Here is a 22621-nt window from a genome sequence, read left to right on the forward strand (position 1 = left end):
CTCATCTCTGCCTACTTTGCACTGGAGAGTGGTGTTTCCAGTTTTGGACTGTGGGGAGAGCAAAAAAATTGCTGTATTCATTGTAAACACTCAGCAGAAGAGCAAAAGCTCCTGCTTGGAAATGCAGGTGAGGTCCTCATGAGAATTGTCCTTTGAAAGCTTTCCACAGAAAAGAATAGGGATTAGCTCTGGTTTGAATATTAACTCAGTCAATTTTGGTAAAAGAAAAGTATGCTTTCATCTGCAGTGAGATTCCAACTAAAATGCTCTCACAACTACTTATACCAGTGGTATTGTAAGACCTCACAGTCAGTTCAGTGCAGGGACAGGACACTTCCCTTCCCTGGAATTGCTTCACCATGTCTCATTAACTCAGCCTCCCTGGGATTTGATCAAAACCATGATCTCCCCTCCCTACCCACGGTGCCTTCCTGTCTTTAACAGAAACAATCCACCAGAGCTCTGAGCTTCTCATTTTCCCCATGTGCCACTAAAATACGGTGCAGTGTGCTCCAACATCTGTGGGTGATTCTATGCATGAAGGAACATATTGATGTCTCTGCAAAACACTGAATTGGGGTCACTTCTGCAGCATTTCATAATACTTCTGATGAAGGGAAGAGCAGACTGGTTTGTTTACAGCACAGGCATTTCCTTTACTTAAAATGGATCTTTGGGAGCCTTCATTAGCTGTAAAACCAGAGTACACGCTAGCATGTGGATTCCTTAGTGTTCTGCTCACACTGGTGCAGATCTTGGCCTCTTTTGCACCATGTATTCACAAATCCAGCATTTTAGAGGGTTCCCCCACAAGTGACTAATATATTCTTGGGAGCTTTATGTTTTTACAAAACTGTTGGCCCATCCAACAACACAAGCACTTGCAGATGCACCATACACACCATTCAAGTCAATGAAGTTATTTCCATGCCTACAATTTAGCACACTGACAGAGCTGGAATAATGGAAATATTTCTGGATTTCTTTTTTGTGGTGAGGACGAAGAAAGCACCAAAAAATGTTCTGCTGAATTGACATATGCCCATCCCTAAAGTAGTTGTGCTATGCATGGGCTGAATTCATGTGAGGTTTTCTGTTGCAATTACATAAGGAAAGCACATCCTAGCCTGGCTGAGCATAGGTGTGTAGCTTTAATAGCAATTAGTTCCACTGGTAGGTTATCTGAACAGCTGCCAGGGATATTGATCAGGACAAAAGCTGTTTTGGAATAGTGACATCTGAAACAATTGGTTTTTAAAACAGTCAGAAATATAGCTATTGATTGACTGAAGGGGATTCTTCTGGCCTGTAAGTGTACAATTTTGCTTTCTTAACTCAGCAGGATGCTCTGGTGTGAACTTTGAGAATAATCTTTAAAGAAAGTTTTAAGGGGAAAAAATGCAGCAGATTGAACATCTTTCCAAGAAAATTATGGAGGCATATAGGAAGCCAGTGTTCTTTTCCTGATTATTTCTTAGCCTTCCAAATCTGAGATTGAAAACATTACCTAAATGTAATGAGGAAGATGTAAAAAGGGCCATTGTTCAGGATCTCTCTGGAAAGTCCATATGCACATCACTCTTCTGGGAATAGGAACTTTCCTGGGACTGGGAGACAGCCAAGTCACATTTGAAAACTGAGGAACACAGAAATTGAAAATGGTTTGTGGTGCTGAGCAGCTGATTGAGAAATCATTACTAGGATTTTTTTCTAGATCTAGGCAAACGGTCCCATGCTAGTGGGAGGGATTTTTCCTGGAAGTATTTTTTTCAGGCCTCTGATTATACGCCTGCATGTGCAGATTCAGTATGATTCCACGTGCCATCCCATGACAGTACAGTGAACCTGCACGTCTCTCTTTTCCCCTTCTTTGTCAGCCAGCCATTGCATAAGCAAATAAATTTAAAGTACTGAAGCCTATAAAGACTCACATTCCAGACATTCAGTTCATGGACTCAGAGTCTGTTATCATGCGTGGTCTGATGTGCACGGCACAGTTGCATCTCCATCTGCTGAGCCAGGCAGCAGTTTGAAAGATGACAACATAAATGAAATGCTTATGGTGCTGTGAATTGAAGGTAGGCAGTTTCTAAATTGATCCTTCCTGTCTATATAGATCAGATGAGCTTGAAACAGGGAAATTGAAATCTAACATTTCCTTTTAAAAATCTCTGTCTTAAGAGAATTGTGTTTCTTTCCTTTTCCCTCCCCCCAGCCTTGGAATAATGTTCAGTCTGTTGGCCCTGTCTGCCTGCATCAGGTGGAGGTTGTGGGGCTCAGGCTTCTGGGTTTGCTGTGTGAATTGTAAGGTGGTGGAGCTCAGTCTGTTTTGGATAAGGAAGGGTTAAAATCTCTTCCAGCCCTCATGTCCTGTATTCTGTGTGTAAAGAAACACGATGCTGTTCTTGAATTGCCAGCCTTGCCCTCTGTATTCTAGGCTGTTTCTCATGTGAACACTGTTAATTGTTGTTTATGATCATATCGAAGGTCTCTGAAAATGTCACCTGCTGGCCTGGCGGAGCAGGCAGGAGAACCGAAACACCCCTTCACTTCCAGCAATAGAAAAATCCCGTGACTTTATCATAAACAGCTCTTCAGCTGAAGCAGGTAGGGATTCGAGCGTGGAAATTTGGCGTGGAAATGGCCTTTCATTACACTCATGTCTCTGAGCATTCCCATGAAAAACTGCTGTTGATCAGCGGCAGGATTGAGAAGCGTCGCCTTGCGGAGGTTGCAGCGCTGCCTGCACAGCGAGGCGCTGGGGGTTTTGCTGCCCGTGGACGCGGTTCGTTCCCGTTATCCAGAGTGCGATGGGCAGGGCAGGAGCGTTCGGCGCTGCCCTCGGGCTGAGGCACTCGGGGCTGAGGCACTCGGGGCTCCGGCGGCGGGCCCCGGGCCGCGCTCGCCTCACGCCGCCATCGCCGGGGCCGGGGCGCCATCTACGGGCGGCGGCGGCGCTGGGCCGGGCGTGAGGGAGCCGGGCACGGGGTTTGCAGAAACACGTAATGAATAGGGTGGGAAGAGACCTTGGAGATTGAGTGCAACCTGTGACCCAACGCCACCTTGGCACTACACCATGGCACTGAGTGCCGCGTCTAGCCTTTCCTGAAACACTCCAGGGCCGGTGACTCCACCGCCTCGCTGGGCAGCCCAGTCCAATGTCTAATCACCCTTTACGTGAAGAATTTCTTCCTAAGGTCCACCCTACACTGTGCCTGGCACAGCTTGAGACATGTCCTCTTTTACTGTTGCCTGAGAGCACAGCCCGACCCCCACCTCACTAAAACCTCTTTTCAGGGAGTTACAGGAGATCCTGCTGGCCTGGAGACCCGGGGGCGGCTGTGCCCGGCCAGGCTGGGAGCGCCCGGAGGCCCATGGGGTGGCAGGAGGTGTTGGGGCACAATGTGACTGCTGCTCAGGGTAAGCTCCTCTCAGTCCCCATACACCTGGCCCCAGAAAGCTCGGGGGGCTTACTGGGGATCACGGGGGTCACTCTTTTTGACTTTACCCGTCATACTTTGCAAAATGCATAGCTAACTGTGATACCTAAAGGGTGTGGAAGATTGGGCGGTATCACTTTGAATCCCATGGTCAGCCAGGTTAAGTGGAGCACTGTCAGTCTGAAACTTTGCTAACCTGCATCTCAAAAAGTATCATCAAATGGCTCTTAAACTTGAAATTATTAATGCAGATACACTGGAGTTTTTGTTTGCTCTGTGAGTCCTGGAGCCTTTTAGAGATGCCTCAAAGACTCTGAAACCCATGGTGATGTTCGGTCATAGGTTGAATTCAATGATTTCAGAGGTCTTTTCCAACCTAATTGTTTGTGGGATTCTGAGATGCCCTGTGGCACTCGAGAGGCTCCAAGCCAGTGTCAGCTGGCTGGGCCCAGCTCAGGTTTGTGGTTAGTGACTGCTCACAGCATAGGAGTGGGGGGACACTTTCAGCTCTGCTGAGATGGAGGGAACAGTGAGTGCTCCACGCTCACTGCTATGTGTTATAGTAGAACTGCAACAGGAGAGAGGGCCAAATAAAGGTACTCTTAGGAGTACAACCCAAGTTAATTACTGTGGTTGCATTTAGTGACCACAAACAGGACAGGGAATGCAGCAGAAGGGAAAGCAGGAACAGAGTCAAAGCCCATTCTCTCTTCCTATTGGCAGTTCAGGAAGCTGTGGAGCTGCTAAGCCTTGCAGAGCAAATCGAGTCTCTAACTTGTTCTGGTGCAGAATTTCAGTAAAGGTGGGCTCTGGTGAGCAGGGTTAAGTGTACATGCTGCACTGCTGAGCCTCGTAAATCCGTCATACGGAACTGATAACTGACAAAATAAGCACAGTCAACATAGCATGCTGGGGAGAAAAGCAGTGCATACTCCTACAATAGCTGATGGGTTGAAATAGCAGTTTTGTTTTCATTCCTCCCCCCTGTTTAGTTGCTAAAAACCCACCACCCCTCAACAGTAAAAACAAAATGTGCATAAAGCAGGGATAGTGGTTTACAAAATGTACTTTGGTCCTTCTGACTAACAGTTTAATTCCCTGCAAACAGACAAGATTTTTTGCCTTTAGGAGGTGGAACTAGCTGTGGTCATTTACTGTCTTTGTCAAAGCAAAGTTATTGATTGTACCCAATTGCTCTGAAGCAATTCATAAACAGGAAATACTAACACAGCAACCAGTAGCTTTTTGCCCAGAGCAACATCTGTGCTCCAAACAGCTTAGAGTAACACAAAACAGTACAAATCTGCTGATAACACAGTGTCAAATGGTAAATCTGGATCAATGTTGCATATATCCAAGATTAAGCATTTCTGAGTCAAAGCCTTCAACTGCATTAAAAAAGAAATAGGCCTTAATACTAATCTTGGTATAGTGGTGTTAGTGCAGAGTTACTTTGCTGATTTCAGACATTACATCATGTTTATTAAATGGTAACTGAGATGACTGAGGCACATCAGCCTGAGCTCTAACTACAACAGACATAGTTGTCTTAGTTCATTTTTCTACCAAGTCAAGTCACCCTTGTAATTGCTTAGGAAAGACTGGAGGGGCACAGAATTTATCCTTGGCAAGGTTTCCTTGCCAAGGAAACCTCCTGTAAGCTGACTACATGTTTGAAAAACATACCTGTCTAGTCTAACGACATAAGAAATGTCAGATAAAGGCTAGTAAACATATCAAGACAAAACAATTACACTTAAATATGAATTTTATTTCTAAGGTTATTTTGCTATAAATTAATAATGAGAATGAGGACATATAGTAAAAGCAGCAGTAGATAGAGAGTGCACAAGAACGTAAAGAATCTGGGGGAAACATTTGCATGCTGCCCTCCGTGACTAACACGTATCTTAGTCTCATGTTGAGGAGAAAAAGCCACAAACACATCTGAGGAACACGGGTGTGGATTTTCTCCTCTACTCAACTAGCTTAGTTGGTTCTATCACCTACTGAATCTTCACTGAAGAACAAACAAAACAAAGCCAGTGTTGGATGACATTCAGGGTATTTCCATCTAGACACAGTTTGGAATGTGCTTCGGCCTGGGAAAGATGTGTCTTTGCTGGAAGTCAGTGCAGTTGCCCTCTACAGAAATGCTTCCCACTCCCTCCTCTCTAGTTCATAAGCCTTTACCCACTCACTAGAAGAGGCTAGCTCTCTAGCCCCCCAGGTTCATGCAAAAGAAGCCAATAGCTATGTTTTCACATGTAACTCAGAATTTGGGAGGGGGCTCTGGTTCACCTCTTTAGTGTGGTCAGACTTATCAGAAGACTGAGCCTTCCTATGCCCCTCCTGGGAAGCCTGGCTTTGTCCAGCTGTCCATAACTGAAAGCCCAAAAGTAACTAGTCACAGATAACTTGTGACCTCTGTAAGCACTGACACAGAACCCTGAACGGACTGTCACTGCTATACAACAGATTTATCCTTACCCCATAGTGCACATTGCACAAAAACAGTGGTACTGTAGTACCTGTGGACCTCCCACAGCTTTCGGGGGGTCAAGTATTGGGCACCAGGTAGGAAAGCTTGTGCTTGGATACTATGCAGATATAACTGGAATTACAGAGTCATGAAAAGCACCATTCAGAAACAAACAATATCATTTCAATCTGCTTTGAAAATGATCTTGCCATGCCTGCTGCCTCTTCCCATCACTATGGTACCACCTGTCTGCAGAACCTTGCATGGCAGTGCCTTCAAACCCCGAATCCCCTCTGGCCCTACTCCTTCAGCTCACACCAGCTGCAGATAACATGAAGTACTGGGCTGGGCAGAGAAAGGCTACAGAGTCACGACTGTGTATCCAGCCAGACATTATTCCAGACCTGACCAAACCTCCACTCTGTTCCTGAGCAACAGGAGACACAGCCATGTCTTCAGGAAGCAAGTCTGAGCTTCAACAAGCAGTGACCAGGTGGCAAGCCCTATGCTGTGGCTGGGTGCACCAGGACATTGCCACTTGAGTTTCTGCAGGGAGATCAGAAAGGCTGCAAGCACCTGCATTTAGATAACTGTGATCTTGAATTTATGCTCTAGCACAGTTTTGTACATTTGCTTTCTGGCTTCTAAATGCCTATGCTACCAAGATGGAAAAGTAGCTCATGACTTTTGTATAAAAGCAGCCTTTTGTTTCCAAGATGGAACTAGATACTTTGGCTTCAATTTGTAATGTGTTTTCCCATTTAGAAGGGACAAGGTTATTTTTTTAATGGAAAATTACTTCAATTTGAACTTTAAAAAAGATAATTTCTTGCTTTGAATTCAACCCAGGAATGTTTTGCAATCAGCAGTCTTTATTTTATATACTTCAGTTGAAGAAACTGGGGACCTGGACAGTTATCTCCTGAAAGCATGAGAGACATGTTCCCCTGCTGTGATCATCAGCTCTTGAGGAAAAAAAACACCAAAACCCCCCAGATGACTCACTTGTGTGACCCCTTCCCAATCATCACAAAATTTTAAAAAATCACATGATGTTCAATTGTTTTATTCTCCCCCACTCCTCACAAGTTAAGAACCACAGAGGGAGAAGAGGTAAAGATATTCTGCAAAACTCGTTATATTGCAAAGCACAAACGAAACAGCAGCATAGACTTGTAATCAACTTCAAGGTTATCTCAAGGATTAGAAAAGGTAGATGTTTGTTCACTTACATTCCAGTCACCATCCCTTTCTGACCTCAAGGGTACCAGGCCTCTAAGAGGCCTTCAGTACTGTACCCCAATTTCTTTTGGTTTAGACTAGCAATAAGAAACTTCCACTTTAGTCCTCTTTTGCACCTCCAACAAGTCCTTTCAGTACACCCCACTGGCAGAACATGTGCAGCTGTGTTAAACTGTGAAAGGACATGCATGCACATTGGTGTACAGCTCCAGCCAAAGTCTCCTGAAAGCAGTTTACATTCCCTGCATTAGGCCCACTCTTAATAATGCAGCCAAGACTACATCTGTCTGTTTACTTCCAATGATTCCAAGTGGTTTAGTTGGTCCTAAGAGTCACGAAAGCTTAGTGTTTCCCCTGGCTGCTACCCAAACCCTTGTCCAACCCTCTGTTGCTTAAACAGGTAGGATGGAGCCCAGAGAGCTTTAGGATGAAACGGAAAAGGTTGGGACTTGATCTAAATTTATATGGGTGCAAGTTCTCATCTATTTTCATCTTTCCTGACATACCTGAAACCTCATGAATCATAAGGAAATTAACCTATTTCTGAATGAAAGCATAAGAAAGACTTAACATTAAAACAATATGAATACAGAAAGCTAAAAGTGCAAGTATAAAAATAAGTCCTCTTACTCTAAGAACTCAACTTAGGCACCCTGCCTCTTTCACCTGAATAAGAAAGCAAGTGCATTTCTTCAGAACTTTCTTTCCCCTGCCAAGCACAGCTCAGCATGGATTATAACAGGATGGGTAACAGGCCACGTAACACACAAACCAGCTGCACTCCAGCTGACAGTCATAGCACAGCAGCCTGCAGGGGCACACAGTGTGAGGGAACCAGGCATACAAACAAAGCCAGCCAGGTTCCTTGGAGTGTTTTCCACAACAAGTCATGAAGGGGAGAGGAGACCTGCTGAATGTGAGGGGGAAGTGTGCACAGAACAAATCCAGGCTCAGCTGTGCTCAAAACTAGTTGCAAACAAGGAACCTGGTTAAGGAAGCCTTGGCAGCTGCAAGGCAGACACCTCATCCTAACCCTGGCAAGGCAGCTGATATCAAAGTGCCTGTGTGCAAGGACTACTTGTGCTGCTTGTCTCTGCCCTCCTGACTGTTCCTGCCTGCAGAGGAGCTGGTAGCCCCAACAGGGCAAGGGTTGTCCACATTAGTTCTCCTCCTGCAGACTCTGCAGAGGGACAGCAGTGAGGAGCAGACACTGCACAATGGCCTCTTCCTCAGCAATGCAGCTGGGGCGGTGTCTGAGGTGACCGCTCTACAGACAAGGAAGACCACGTGCAAAGTAAAGATCTGCTGCTTCCCTCTGACCAGAGAAGAGTGGTTCAGGATAAAGAGGGAAGTGGAATAACAAACATTGGTCTTCCTTGCCACTGGTCATTCACATTTCTGGGAGAATAAAAGAACTGAGGAGTGCTGCCACCTCTTAGTGGTTTGCTTATGTGTTCTCAAAGACAACCTCACCTAGATGGTGTGAGAGGCAGGTACAGGACTCCACACTACCATCTGCAGGCAAGTCTGAAAACAAAAACATCCTCAAGCACGGCAGACTACCTAACGCCAAGGAGTTTCTGCTGAGCTGTATGTTTGTCCAGGGAATGTTTAGAAGCCAGTAGTATGTATATACTGATGCAGGGCTCCTGTAAACCTCTTGTTTGGACCAGATCTTAGACCACCCAAAAAATCCATTTTTTTCTATGGTGTTTACAATAACAGTCTGTTCATAAAGCAGGTGACTGTTGACTGCTACCATGTGACATTGGTGCTCATATTGATCCTTATAACTCCAAATATCAGAATTCAAGAGCAGCACATGCCATCTCCAATCACTTAACTAAACGGTGCCTTTAAACTCTCATTAAGACAGTTAAGAATCAGTTATTAAGATGTCACTACTGAAAAATAACTATTGCATTTCTTAAAGTTTAACAGTAAACAACATTGCCAATATATTATTGCACACAATAAAGGTTTTTGGAACTACAGAGATAAGGAACGGGTAACCTAGAAGACCCAGAACAATGATCCCAGGGCCATTCCAGTTGCTGCTCCAGCAAGCATTCCCAGAGCAAGATCTCCGTCGCTGTCACGGTAACGCTCTCGAATGATGACATGGTTTGCAGGAGGTTGGCCATAAGGTCCTAGGAAATAAGAGATTGTTAGGAGGAGGGCAAAAGAAATGTGTATCTAAATACCATGCATTGCAATTCACCCTCTTCCTTCAGCTGAACACTACAGTGATGACACTACAGAGGTAGAATCCATTTCTGCTTTGGATTCAGCCTTCACATTAATTAAATAAGTCCAGGGGCCTAGCAACACTTCTAGCCTTGTAAGGGCTTAATATCTGTGAGGAAAACTCATCACAAATGTAAAACTGAACATTGTTCTGCAAAGAACTTATGAATTGCTTGTATCATCCTATCACTTTGTGGATTTAATGAAAGAAATGGGTCTAAAAACTTATTCAGCCTTGAAGTTACAGCAAATAGAGTAGTTCCCCCCCCCCCAAAAAAAAAAAAAGAAATCTTTGGCATCTCTTAAGCCAGCAGTTTATCAGAAACTGTGTATCAGTTATTTACTCTACATTTACTGCCTAGTGCTTCAATTCACCCTTCACATCCTGGACTGATCTGTGGTGTGGTGACAGCTGCTACATTTCTTTTCAAACTGGCCCAGTAGTAAGGAATTACCTAAGACTCAAGAAACCACCAACTGATCGTTGTTCTGCACCAGACTTGTACAAGCCCCATGTTTTCTGTACAAGTCATGTTTTCTGACTTAGCTCCTACCTGCAAATTAAACATAAGAGTACTGCTCTCCCTTCCAGACATTTCAAGAATATTAAATACTCTTGAAAATCCCACAATGTTTTTTTGTAACAAATTGTGAAGAAATCCAACTAATACAACTGGAAAAGGTTTTCACTGACTCTCAACGACACATGACCTCAGGAGAAGGATTATGTCACTTCAGAGAATGAGCAATGGAGCCCAAAGTACAGGGGTTTAAGTTGGTCGCTGGGGTGAACCTGTATCCTAAGTTTTAGTTGCAGTGACCCTGGTGAAGGAAAACATCAAGCCTTGGTTACTATGCCCAACCTGTAACTAGTACCTTAACACAGCAGACTTGCAAACTGTTCAGGAGAGTTACTGCTTGATGCTGCATCGCTATTACACAGGTTTCTGAGCCTTGATTTACTTGCTGGAAATTATTAAAAACGGTTCTTGGGACTTTCAACAAGCTGTTGCTTTTCAGCTGCAGAGAACCAACAGAACCCACCCTCCTCTGTGTTTGCACGTATATATTCTGTATCTTCGGACTTCACTAACTTAGATGAAGAAAACTTTAAAAGTTTTAGACTGATGCACCTCCCTTGTAATAAAAAATGGAAAAGGCAAGTGAAATAACCTGACAAATGCCAAATGGAAAAAACCATCTCCCTCGAAACTGGAAAAAAGTCTCAATAGATATTCTTGTTTGCGAAGCCAGATCATAAGCAATTAGTAAGTTAAATCTCATTTACATTACCATGCTATTCTAAAGCTCCAGTTCTGTAGGAATGGGGCTCCCTATGCAAAACTAACCCTAAATTAAGGCAACTACAATTAAAAGCACACCTTACAATTTTACTCTTTCCTCCTTCTGTTACTGGGCTTGAAAGCTACATAAAAACCTGAACAGAGTAACAGAAGATTTCACAAGGCTGAAATGCTGCCTTATAGCAATTCCAGCACGTGGGGAAGGAACCAGCTACAATCTTGCTTTGGGAGTGGATTTACCTTTGAAACTTGCATTTAAATAATGAAGCTAGGTATAAGAGCAACAAATGAATGAAAAGCTCCATCAATGGAGTACTGAATCACAGAATCACATCTTGTTCTGGCTTTTGTACCTTTCCTTAGAAAACATGCTAGTTAGAGAGTTCTGTGTACTTCAAAGAGAGTTTATGAAGTAATTTACCTATGCTTTGATCATAGAGGGAAGGTTAAATCCCTTAATACCAAATTTCACTGCACTTGGATTGTTGTGAAAGGGTGAAAGAACTTGGTTCCAGTTACAAGTTCAGGTTTCTTTCTTTGTACCCCTCTGTTGTGCAGGAGTGGTGGCTGGTAAAGGATGGTGATTAATAGAGTTAAAGCCAGAAAGACTGACTCAAATGGGTTCTCTGGGAAGGTGAAGGATGTGGCTGACACTGATTACCTTGGTATGGATACTGATAGGGAACAGCATAGGCTTGTCCATTGGAGGCGTAGAAGAGCTGAGGCCCCGCGGGGGGATATGCACCGTGGTACTGATCGTAGCCATAGCCATAAACCTGGGGAGATTAAACATGGCCATTACACAGCTGTTCTTTGCTGTGCAGCCAGTCAAGCATATTGTTCACCTTGCCTTCCTTTCTAATGTAGTTAGAGGTTCACTAAATTATCCAGTCTGTATGATATAGCCTGTCTGCTCCCTGGAAAGGATTCAGAACAGCTGCTTGAAAAAAATAAGTGCTCCTAAGCAGCATTCACTCTCCACTCTTCCTGGATATGGAATGGCAGAGGCAGGGCCTGAATCATCAGGCAGAGCCATAGAAGCCTTACCACTTTCTCCTCTCTGCCCTCATGCCAACAATGGCTCTGGAGAGCTTGGAAGTGCCAGGAAGACAGAAGTTGACCCCAAGAAACCCCAACCAACCTTCCTCTAGCACACTGCAAGTTAATGTCAGGTTTAGGACAAATACTCTGTAGCCGTATGTTTTGGAAGCAATTTTGTTCTCCAAAAGGGGAGGCCCACAGAGGAGGCTTCCAGTACCACATCTAGTTCTTAACAACTAACAGCAAGGGGCTAGAGCAGAGCACCTGTAGTGCAAAAAGCAATACTACTCCAGACTATCCCTGCACATATTACTGCACATCAATCAGAACATCCAGAAATCCCCAATTGATTCTGCCCCAGGGCTGCTCCTTCACTGCAAAAGAACTGTCTATCCAGGAACTGGAGTTATTTTGTTGCCATGACATCTTGGATACAACAAAATCCTTCTGTGTTAAAAGTGACAGCTCCAGTCATTAAATCCTATTTTTAAAACTCCTGATCTGATATCTTTTCAGTGCTTACACAATGTGGAAGTGTAGTCACACCTTCTTTATGTTAGAGGCTGCATGGCTAATATCTTTCAAAATTAGCCAAATAAATTCTGCCCTGTCTCTAAGAAGCTTTATTTTCCAAGTTCACTGAGCAGCCATCGCTTTATACACCTCCCAAACAAATCTGCCTTGTCCCTTTCAGAGGAATTCCATCTCAAATAAGTGACGATAGACAGTTAGTGCCTTACTCTCTGCTGCTGAACAAGCTTTAAAGCTGGTTATGACAATACAACACAACAGTTTGTGTGTACAGTCTGAGTGCTTGAAGGAGGCTGCTTCTGCTGCCTCACTCACTTTAACGTTCCTGACTGCAACTCTTACCTCAGGTGATGGTGTGGCATAAGCTGTGTAGGGAGGAGGGGCCGAGGAAATGGCTGTCTCATCATACATCACATCAGATCCCACGTAGCCCTAAACACCATGGAAAGACAGCAGTTATCACCTTTTCCTACAGACTGGCAGCTGCAGTAGTGCAAGGATTAAACTTGAAGACCCCAAAGCAGAAGTAACCTTTAGCCGTGCTGCATGTTAAGAAAGCAGTGAGTACCTTAAAAAGGCTGCAAAAAGAAAGTACTTGGAGAGCAGACCTGGGAGAATACAAATGCCTGATCAACCACAGGAAGGAGCCATAAAATTTCTCCCTCTGTGTGTACACACACAAGCACATGTGTACATGTAAGCACACCGGCTCCTTCCATTATTTCATAAGCTCAGATTTAGAAATTGCCCCCTCGTTCATCCTCTATTTTCAGATAAATAAGTCTTCCCAACTAAGTTGGCTGCATCCTGGCACCCTAGAGTGGTATCACCAAGTTCTGCAAGAGCAGATAAAAGCAAAAAATGCAGCAGCCAAAAGTGACACCTGAAGCAAGAGCAATAACTTACTTGAATCCATCTAGAAGGAGCTCTCAAAGATAATTAAGGTTCTTACAGTACCCTTAGTATTCTTGCCCCTAATATCCGAAACTACAGTGATGTTCTTAGTGCCCTTTCTCAAGACAAAATGCAGCTTCCTTTTTTAATTCACAAGTGAATGCTTCAATAACTCAATAGCCAATGTTCTATTGTCTCCTGGACTAATGAAGAGCATTTGAGAGCATACTATGGTTATATCTCAGGTCAAACTTATGGGGGAGATTCTAAGGATTGCTTGAACACGTTAAAATACTCTTTGAAGCAGTGTTTCCATCACCTGAGGAATCAGCTCACATCTTATCAGTAAAGGTGTCCTGCCACAGGGAGCTCTGTACAGGCAAATGCACAAGCCTGCAAACATCTGTAAATGACACAGTTCTCAAAGCTACAGTCACCCTGCTATTCCAGTTAAGTCAGGAGGCACTGCTGGATGCCTGGAATTTTTGAAAGCTGTGTCAGACACCTACAGATGGACTCAAACCCAGTTACCTGGTTAGTCAAAGTCCTTGTTGGAGACCTTTAATAGCTTTAAAAAAGTGCTAATTTATGACAGTGCTTGTGCAGAGAGCTACCTGCCCTACTTTGAGTAGCAGGGGCCTGCCTTGGCACTGCCAAGTCCTGAGCCATCTGACAGCTGTGTCAGAGGCATGGAAACAGCAGCTGAAACCAGAAGTCACTGTCTCACACACAGGTGAGATAAAGCCCCTAGAACTAGAGCAGACACTCCACGAGTGTTGTGTCCTCTGCGTGAGGACAAATCCTTCACTTCTCATCTAAGGCCACAGGCAGTGTAGCACGGCTGCAGTCAGAGGCAATTGTGTCCAGGGGAGTCTTGCCATGACAAGTGTTTGCTTTGGGTATCACAAATCTGAGTTATATCATCTGACAGATGCCTCAGTACAGTGGCAATGTTAATGTGACCCATCAAAAACCGAGATAGGTTTCCACAAAACCCAGCATTTCCCCTGAAACAGAAACACCTGGGGTTGGTTCAGTCTAGCCACTGCAGCGTACTCTTGAAGGTGGTCTAGAGGAAAAACAAGTTAGCAATACCCACAAGTGGATGGATGTGGTTGCCCAAAGATACAGTTCTCTATAAGACCCACAGAAAGGATTTTATGATTCCTGATCCTCTCCACAGCTAACATGCCAATGCAGAAATAATATATCCTCCTCAGCACGGTTGCACTCCCCTCCAAGCATCTCTTGCTCTTCCCCTAGTCTCTGTCAAGAAGCATCCCAGGGTGTGATGGATGCACATTAACAAGCAGCTGCTGTGCACTAAGCTTCCCTTAGGACTGCACCCACCTGGGAGGCAACAAACACTAGGAGTGGAAAGTGCATTTTTACTGCTTGCGGAAGGCTTACTTGTTGCCTGCAGCCTCTTGCCAACTTTTCTTACAGAACAGCTTCACGAACATTCACTTCCAGAGAAATCATTCCCTGAAATCACTCATTTCCACCCTGCCTGGACTTAGCTGCAAGGATGACACGTTCTTATGATCCATAGGATCATTCTGCTCCCCACCTACAAGCTTTACCATCATGCCCATGACCCTGTTTTTCTCTAGCAGAAAAGGACGGAAACATGATTTCAGAAGTAAACTGCTGGACCACACATTACACTGATACACTGCGTCTCTATCATATAAAGTCTAGGTAGGACACTCACAGTGTTTGTTCTGGCATCCTGGAGAGCAATTTTCCATGCCCTGCAAAAAAAACCCCGTTGGTCAGTGGAACAGTGATAAAAATTAATGCCACCTTTTTCTTTTGGCCTATGAAACAAACAAGGTTAGCAAGCAGAGGGACTGCAGAGTTTAAGACACAGCATGTGTCAAAGCCTGATGATACACTAAAGTGAATGCACAAGTGTTACACCAAGACTGAGAAATAATTACTTTCTTTGCAGAGTTAAGAATGAGGAGGAACAGGAGAAGGAACGGATGCAGTTTTGAAAGTCCTCACTGCAAGCACAACAGGGAGGAAATGTGCAGTCATGCTTAGGATAAGAATAGGAAGAGATGCACCAGGGAAGTTGTATCCCCCGCCTCAACAGTTTCTCTGTGCCGACTAGAGTGTAGGTCTTGATGCTGTTATTGCAGTTGAACAGGAGGTCCATACCCCATGCCACAGCCCTGGGAGCAGGCTCAGTGCACCTCACAAACTTGGCAAACACTGGTGATAGCCATTATCTAACTCCACACAGTCAAGCTCAGCTGAGAGTTCAAAAAAATGGAGTATTCTTCCTTTTGCTACTGACTGGGATGTCCTCGAACTATGCAGAGTCATATACTACTTGAAGAATGGCACAAGTCTCGCATATTAATTGTATTAATCAGATTCTTCTGCTCCTCCTCATTCTTCGGTGTTTTCAGTGACTTAACTTGCAGTTAGTCTGCATTAGCTAGGCAACTTCTTAAAGGAGAGCAATGGGGTTTTTTGTCATTGAGAGCCTGCTTTTACTTGCTTGAAAACCTTCTTAAAACATGTCTCAAAGTTTGAAGGAAGGAAAATGATTAGGGAGAGAGAGATAAAGAGAGATAAAGGAGAGAAAGGCAGCAGAAACATTATTCTCTGGCAGACTTACAGGCAGTCATCTGCACTCTCTGCACAGAGGTTGACTGTCTTCCCATCACGGCAAACAATCTGCAGTAAACAGTCTCTCTGCTTCCCCTCTGGAGGCTGGAAATCTGAGTCAGAAAAAAGAGAGGAGTTATGAAGTATCTATAACCAGAATTTCATGATCACATTTACAAGAAGGGAGTCAGTTTAAGCAACAACAAAATAAATTAGGGCCAGTTGTAGCTGCCTTCCATGGCATCAGAACAAGGTACAGAAGGAAACAACCTGTTCTTGTTCTTTACGCTGTCCTGAAAGTAAACAGCTCCGAATGCCTTTCCTAAGAAATGCAAGTGTCTTACAGCAGAACCCATCCACACTTAGCTAAAAGTACTCTCTAGCACTTATGTCCTTCCCTTGTGTCAGCATCAAGTGGAGCACTAACAAATGCTAAAAGTGAACTTAGGAAAAAACTCTGCTGAGGTTTCCCATTTCTAGTCCTGCCTCTCACTCCAGCCGGCGCTATGGTTACACCAGGAACGCTCTATAATCGCACTGCATAATCACTGCTGTGAACATGCCATTCTCATCTGCATGCACTGTACACTGTCCTCACTGAGTTCTAAGAGGAAGCACCAAACCCTAACCTAACCTATCACAGGGTTGAAACCATGCCCCGGGTGTCTGTAAAGGAATTTAGGAGTTGGTGGGGTTGGGGTTATTTAGGGGTGTGGGGGGGTTCAAGAACAATGAAGTCCCGCACTTCTTGGACATGTTTACTTCTGCAGTAGTGCTGTAAATGGTGTGCTGAGCAGGCACTGAAGGTGTAAAGAACCTCTGGATACATAAATCCTGAAGGTTTCATTATTACCTCGACATTCATTCCCCACTCTGAGGTTGATGCAGTGGATTCTCATGTGGATCTTATCTTCTAGATCATGGCGATTTTGATCATCGTAGAATATCAAACGGCCGTCAGACCACAGATCAAACCAGTTCTTCTTCCAGCGACGTAAAATAGTACCTTAAAAATCAGACAGTCACTTTTGAGGGCACACATTGGGAAGTATTTGTGTCCTAAAGTTAATAGAAAATAAACCAAGAAATCCTTCACAGTTGTCCCAGACATTCCAAGGTGCCAAGCAAAATCCTCTACTACAACATCCCCACTTGGGAACATTCTAGAATTGGGTTCCATATTTTACTTAGGATTCAAAGGAAAACTGGGTTTATTTTAAGTGCAAAACCTGACCCTTGAGTTCCAACTTGCTGCAGGAACAAGCAGAGAGCATGACTAATTGAAGACATTAAGACAGGGTGTCAGGGAAAGTTTCCAAGTCTCCACTTATACGGAGCAGCATCTGAAGCTGAATGCCAGTCAGACATCTCAGATATGGTATATCCTGTTTCCCAGTTGTGTACCCAAAGGTCACATGGGAATGCTGTCATGACAGGTCATTTTGTGACGTGTCCCAGAACTAGGAAAAAAAAAACCCCAACCCAGGAACAAAAAAGCCCCACAGACCTGGAGGCTTGTTTTAAGAAAACCTGGGAATTACTAAGCTCTGATGTTATCTGAAGAAGTCACAGTGGGGAGAAAAGGAGGAGAAAGACCCGTGACTTACTTTGCCGGAGCAGCCATCCGCTCTTCACAAATGCCATTGTTGCTTAATCTAGTGGACAGAAGAGGAAGGTGAGGGGGAGAAAAGCTCTTTTCAGTATTTCACAATAATACATTAGAAAGAGGGATCTCAGTATCACCTATTTTAGCTGCATGTACCCAGCTCACCCTGCAGAGAGACACAGTGGATCTCAGCTGAAGACACTCAGCAAGGCACAACCAGTATCCGAGGACTTTAGAAACGCGTGAGTGTAGCGATCCAATGGACTGCCAGAGACCACTTTAACTGGAAAATGCACTTGGAGCTACTGCTCTTAGAAAATGGGGAAGAGACAGGCTGGAGTGACTGCTTCCTGACTCACCACCAGTTCCTTTCAAAGCTGTTCTCTCCGCATACGTGTACTTCCTGCATTCTCAAGTTACTAACCACCGTCACTTCTACCCTACCTCTCTTTTTCTGTACTTCCTCTTCTGTGTTTTGCATTCACTGGCTCAAAGTCCAGCCAAAACAAAAGCTGACACAGTTTTATCTCAAACAGGAAGGAGAAAGCTGTTTTTATGACTTGTATTTCTTTCGAATCATCTCTAGCTCCCTCCAAGAAGAATTAAAATAAGTAAAAGTTAAGCCCATAAAGATTCTCATTTCTCCTCAGCTTTCAAATGAAGCCTGAAATGGGATGGCAAGGACTCTGCGTTAAATTCAGGTTATCATGCGTGACATTAAGCACTCAGCCACCACACTGGTTTATGAGCATGCTGAAAAAAAGAGATCAAGCATAGGATATATTGGAAAATGAGTTTTTATTTTATAGCCTAATGGCGTTCTGATTATTGTTTTAAAATGGATTAATAAAAACTCAACTATCTGGGTGCAATTGAACTAGAAAAGAACAGGAGCATTTTAAGTCTCCCTTGAGAAGGCTGCTTTTTAGAAATTATCTGCGGGGCCTGTAAGCCAGTATGAGAGACAGATACTGGAACCTACCAGATAACACTCTACTTGTAGCAGCATAAAGTGGGGTGGGGGGTGGAAGGAGGCATAGTAGATTTGATAGACAGGAGAGCTCCTCCCAGACAAAGGAGTGTGTTTAAAGCTGAGGAGGAGGGAGAAAAAGAAGAGAGTTTTGTAATATTCTAGTAAAATGTAAAGTTAGTAAGCATCCAGTTATTTTCCAAGAGATGCATATATGCCATTTACTGGGTATTACTTGGGGCTGTGCCCTCTTCAGAGTACTGGGCAACACTGTAGCACGCAGGACTACAGCTATCAGGATTTCACATTTAAGAGGTGCCATATCCAGCACAGGCTCGGGTGTGATGGTGGGAACCACCTGCAGGTAAACTTTAGACTCCAGGATAAACCTCTTACTCCTGGCTTTTGAACCAGCTCCCTGGGAAAACAAGCTGACAGCCCACTGACATCCTGTCCTGCTTTAATCGTCGTCACTCTCTCCTGCTCTGGGGTCTAAGCAGGCTCTTGTCACTTTTACAGGGAGTGAGCTTTAGAAACAGAGGGCAATTTATCTTCCAAAGTAACAATACGGTACAAAGGACCTGAGTTTCCAACCACCGCAGTATATGATTACAGAGTCTCACAAAGGCTCACACAGAGAATGTCTCAGAGATATCTCGGGCTACAACAGCAAAGGAGGCTTCAGCAGCTGTACAGCACCTTGCATGTAACCTCAGATGCAACAACTGCCTTTTCCCAACACAGAATTTAAGTGCCCAAAACTTCAGCTCTGAATAGTGAGCAAGGAATCACACAGAACAATCTGTCAGCACTTAAAGTAGGAGGTGCAAAACAATTAGGTATTCTTCTCTGGTCCTTTTTAAGCACAAAGGCTCACTTGAAGTCCTATACAGTATTCACAGTCCACCCACATGATGTTTAAAAGTGTATTTGCAGAGCTGGAAGTTACCCTGACAAGATCAGATGCATCTGAGTAGTATATACTTGTTAAACTAGCTCAGTGCCACCAAAATGAAAAATGGGATTTAACCAAAGATAGATCAATTTATCACCAACCTCAATAAAAGTGCCTTGGTGATTGAAATAAAAGTGGTAGCGCTCTAAACTGAACTCAAGAGTAAATGCAGCAAAGGGGTGGGACTATTCCTTCCTGCTCCCTGGAACAGCAATTTTCTGCACAGAATATAATGAAGAATATCCAAGTCTTTTCGAGTTTCCTTCTTGTTCTCAAACCCAGTTGGCTGGTAGGGAAAACAAACTTGAAAACAAATCAAGTGTTTCTACCTACAGCTTGTAATCACTAGAGCAGTTCTGAATAATGCAGTTGAATTAAGAGTGGACCCGATCCTGCAACCCGTGGAGATGGAAAGGGTTTGGCCACAGAGACCTGGCCGTGGAGCTCAGTCCCAGAGACAAGCGGTGCCCACAGGCACCTCACTGAGACTTTATCCCCAAACTTCAGGTGGAGCTCACGAAGCTCAGAGGAGCGTTCAAACGTAACCCGCGTCCTCCCCCTTTAAACTGAGCGAGTTTTCTATTTTTGGAGCTCCCTGGCTGTGCACCAGCTGCGCGCAGGCCCTTTCCCAGGGAGCCGTCTGTGCTTTCCGAGCCGGTGCTCGGCACTCCCGGGGCTGCGGCTCCGCTCCATCCCCGCCCGGACTCGGCGGGCAGTGCCCGGTCCCCCTCTCCTGTCCCCCGGGGCACAGCACCCCGCACAGCCCCCTGGGCCCCGGCACCGCCGGGGCGGCGGCCGCTTGTCCGCGGCTCTGCCCGGCCGGGGCACAGCGGCGGCTCCGCTCCGGGCCCGCCGGGCCGGGCCAGGCCGGGCCGCGCTGCCCCAGAGCCGCGCCTCGCCCTCCCCGCTCCCGACGCCGGGCCCCGGCCGCGCTCCCCCTTCCGGCCCGGCCGGCCCCGCTGACCTTCGCGGGGCCCGGGCCGGGCTGAGCCCCCAGAGCCCCCGGGCTGAGCCCCCAGAGCCCCCGGGCTGAGCCCCCAGAGCCCCCGGGCCGTGCCCGGGCAGCGCCGCCCCCACCTCGCGGCCCCCGGGCGGTGCCGGGTCCCCGCCGCCCCCGTGCCCCCCGTACCTGCCGCCGCCGCCGGCCCCGCTCCGCCCCGGGCAGGCCGGCCCCTCCTGACGTCAGTCGGCCCGCACCGCCCCGGCCGGGCCGCTCCGGGCCCGCGCCCCGCGCCCGGCGCCCCGCGCCCCGCTCCCCGCTCCCCGTGCCCCGCTCCCCGCTCCCCGCTCCCCGCTCCGAGCCCGGGCCTCCGGCGATGGAACGCGCCCGGCCCCGCGCGGGCACAGCGGGAAGGGCCGGGAAAAGCTCGGATCCAGCGGGGAAGGCCAGGAAAAGCTCGGATCCAGCGAGGAAGGCGTGGGGCGGGACGGTGACCCAGTTCCCGCTAATGCCTTTCCCCGCCACGACACGCGGTTCCCCGGCGCTTTAAATGCGTCTCCTCCTGCCCGGGTCACAGCCGGCTCAGCGTCGGCCCCACCGCGCTAAGTCACTCAGGCCTTTCCTTCTCTTCGACATTTTCCGATGCCACGCCATAGCACCACAACAGACAGTGGCAGCCGCTTTGCTGGAGCAGTCACGCAAGTGTTGGAGGTCCGTGACCTCTTACATATAAAACAGCCACAAACTGCAGCTGGGCGATGCTTGGCAGCTCCACTCTCTTCAGGTCAGTGCTGCCCGCACACTGCTCAGCCTTCGCTGATGGGGAATGCACTGTGCCACTAGTTAACCACCTTCACAATTCAAACTGTGTTTCCATTTCTAACCTAAAGTATATGAGATAGTTGCTGTCTAAAATGAGACAAACTTCTTATGGAGATGTAATACTTCCCCATGATAATGAAACTTCCTGTTAGAAATTTCCCCAGCCTCATCCTGGTAATATAGGAGGGAATACCACTCCTATAATCGTAGTAAGTAAAAAGAAAAAAGGACCATTAATTTGTTTGCTTCAACCAATCTCTGTTTTATGACTGGATAATACAGAAAAAATGTTCATCATAGTTACAATTTCACTTAATCTGTCAACAAGCTCCTCTACTTGCTCCTGCCCATCTACTATCTCTTCTTGAGCACAACAGCACTTCTAACTAGAAATTACATAGAAAGCCTGTGACACTGTACTTCAAGGCTGTAGCGTAGCCTTTACTTTGATGTATCTTTGAAGGACTATAAAAGCAGTGAAGGCAGAACAGGAGGGATAAAGAGAGATCACCTATCTCTGAACAGAACTGCAGGTTTCAGAAAGCACCCGTAAATGAGATTTGTGTAGGTCAAATTCTTTTTATGTAGGAGTCCTTTCTTTGAGGCTAAACCTGTCACCTTTTATTGCTGAAAAAGTATTTTCAGGAACCTGGAAGTATTGGGTTGGAGGTGGAAGGCAAGACAACCTGTACACCGGGGGAGGGAGCAGTTTTCTTCCAGAGCAAAAACTATTCCTCTTGAGGATTTTGGAATCTCAGCAGATCCTCTTCTCGGTGAGCAGTCGCTGGGGACAGCTGCCTTTTTGGCATGTCTTCAAAGCATTGTCTGTCTGGGTTCATATAAAACTTTAGTTTTCAGATTAGGTTTAAAACTATTTTAAAATTCATCAGGAAACTGTTATGGTGTTTCCTGAATGAATTCTCTCCATGGGCACAGAGCATCAAGATTTAGTTTAGTAGCTGTTTGGGACCACCTCCTATACTATTCCAACCCGGGATACTCAGTTAGGGCTGTGAACCCAGCCTCAGGGCCGTTGCTATGGAAGTTCTGTGCCACACAGGTCCCATCTGAGGCTGCAGGACAGAGGCACAGATCCAGGAAACACCAGATCTTCAGCCTGCCAGAAACTCGGGCATACGCTGGAAAGCCATGCAAACATCTCACAGGGTTATTGTAGCATTAAATTCTGGGATCTTTTGAATTAAACATCTTGGGCTCTGCATTTGCTCAGAAAACTTTGATCAGGGAGTTTCTAATTAGCTGTGCTGCAGAGCTGAAGGCCTGAGTCTCAGTACCCTGAGCAAAAGAACTAGAATATTTAGGTGAATACTGTTACAACTGGGGATTTTTTTTCAAGCTGTTTACCAGTGAAATGTGGAAGTGAAGGCTTTTGTTCAAATTTTCAGCCTATCTGTAATTGCACCTTCAGTTTGGTGACTTCCAAAGCATGGTGTAAGATTCATCCCTCACTAATAACTTTAAAAAAATGTTTGGAATGTTTCAGAGTTACCAACCCCTCTTTTGT

The 22621-nt window shown here is 45.6% G+C and overlaps 1 protein-coding gene across 3 annotated transcripts; it reads right to left on the reverse strand.

Annotated features, from left to right (window-relative positions):
• Positions 1-5190: 5190 nt before the first annotated feature.
• Positions 5191-20547, reverse strand: PLEKHB2 (pleckstrin homology domain containing B2). Of its 3 annotated transcripts, none has more exons than XM_051781562.1 (8): positions 20464-20547; positions 17411-17458; positions 16657-16809; positions 15814-15916; positions 14896-14935; positions 12630-12719; positions 11377-11491; positions 5191-9314 (listed from the first exon to the last, which is right to left on the reverse strand). In XM_051781562.1, exons 2-8 carry the CDS (start codon positions 17445-17447, stop codon positions 9178-9180), a joined length of 675 nt encoding a protein of 224 aa, XP_051637522.1. In that variant the 5' UTR covers positions 17448-17458; positions 20464-20547; the 3' UTR covers positions 5191-9177. The 3 variants fall into 3 exon arrangements, with proteins under 3 accessions (XP_051637522.1, XP_051637524.1, XP_051637523.1); XM_051781564.1 differs by lacking the exon at positions 20464-20547 and adding an exon at positions 20299-20319; XM_051781563.1 differs by lacking the exon at positions 20464-20547 and adding an exon at positions 17575-17754.
• Positions 20548-22621: the final 2074 nt, after the last annotated feature.

Source organism: Manacus candei, unplaced genomic scaffold, assembly GCF_025592945.1.
Source record: "Manacus candei isolate 608988 ecotype Guabito, Panama unplaced genomic scaffold, ASM2559294v1 h1tg000015l, whole genome shotgun sequence".
NCBI lineage: Eukaryota > Metazoa > Chordata > Aves > Passeriformes > Pipridae > Manacus > Manacus candei.

Excerpts from the sequence above, each read along its gene's own strand:
- PLEKHB2 (XM_051781562.1), bottom strand. The coding sequence starts at position 17,447 with ATGGCATTTGTGAAGAGCGGATGGCTGCTCCGGCAAA. Across the intron at positions 12,720-14,895 it reads AGGATGCCAGAACAAACACT|GGCTACGTGGGATCTGATGT; the intron begins GTGAGTGTCCTA and ends CATGGTGTTTAG. Across the intron at positions 9,315-11,376 it reads CTATCAGTATCCATACCAAG|GACCTTATGGCCAACCTCCT; the intron begins GTAATCAGTGTC and ends CTTATTTCCTAG.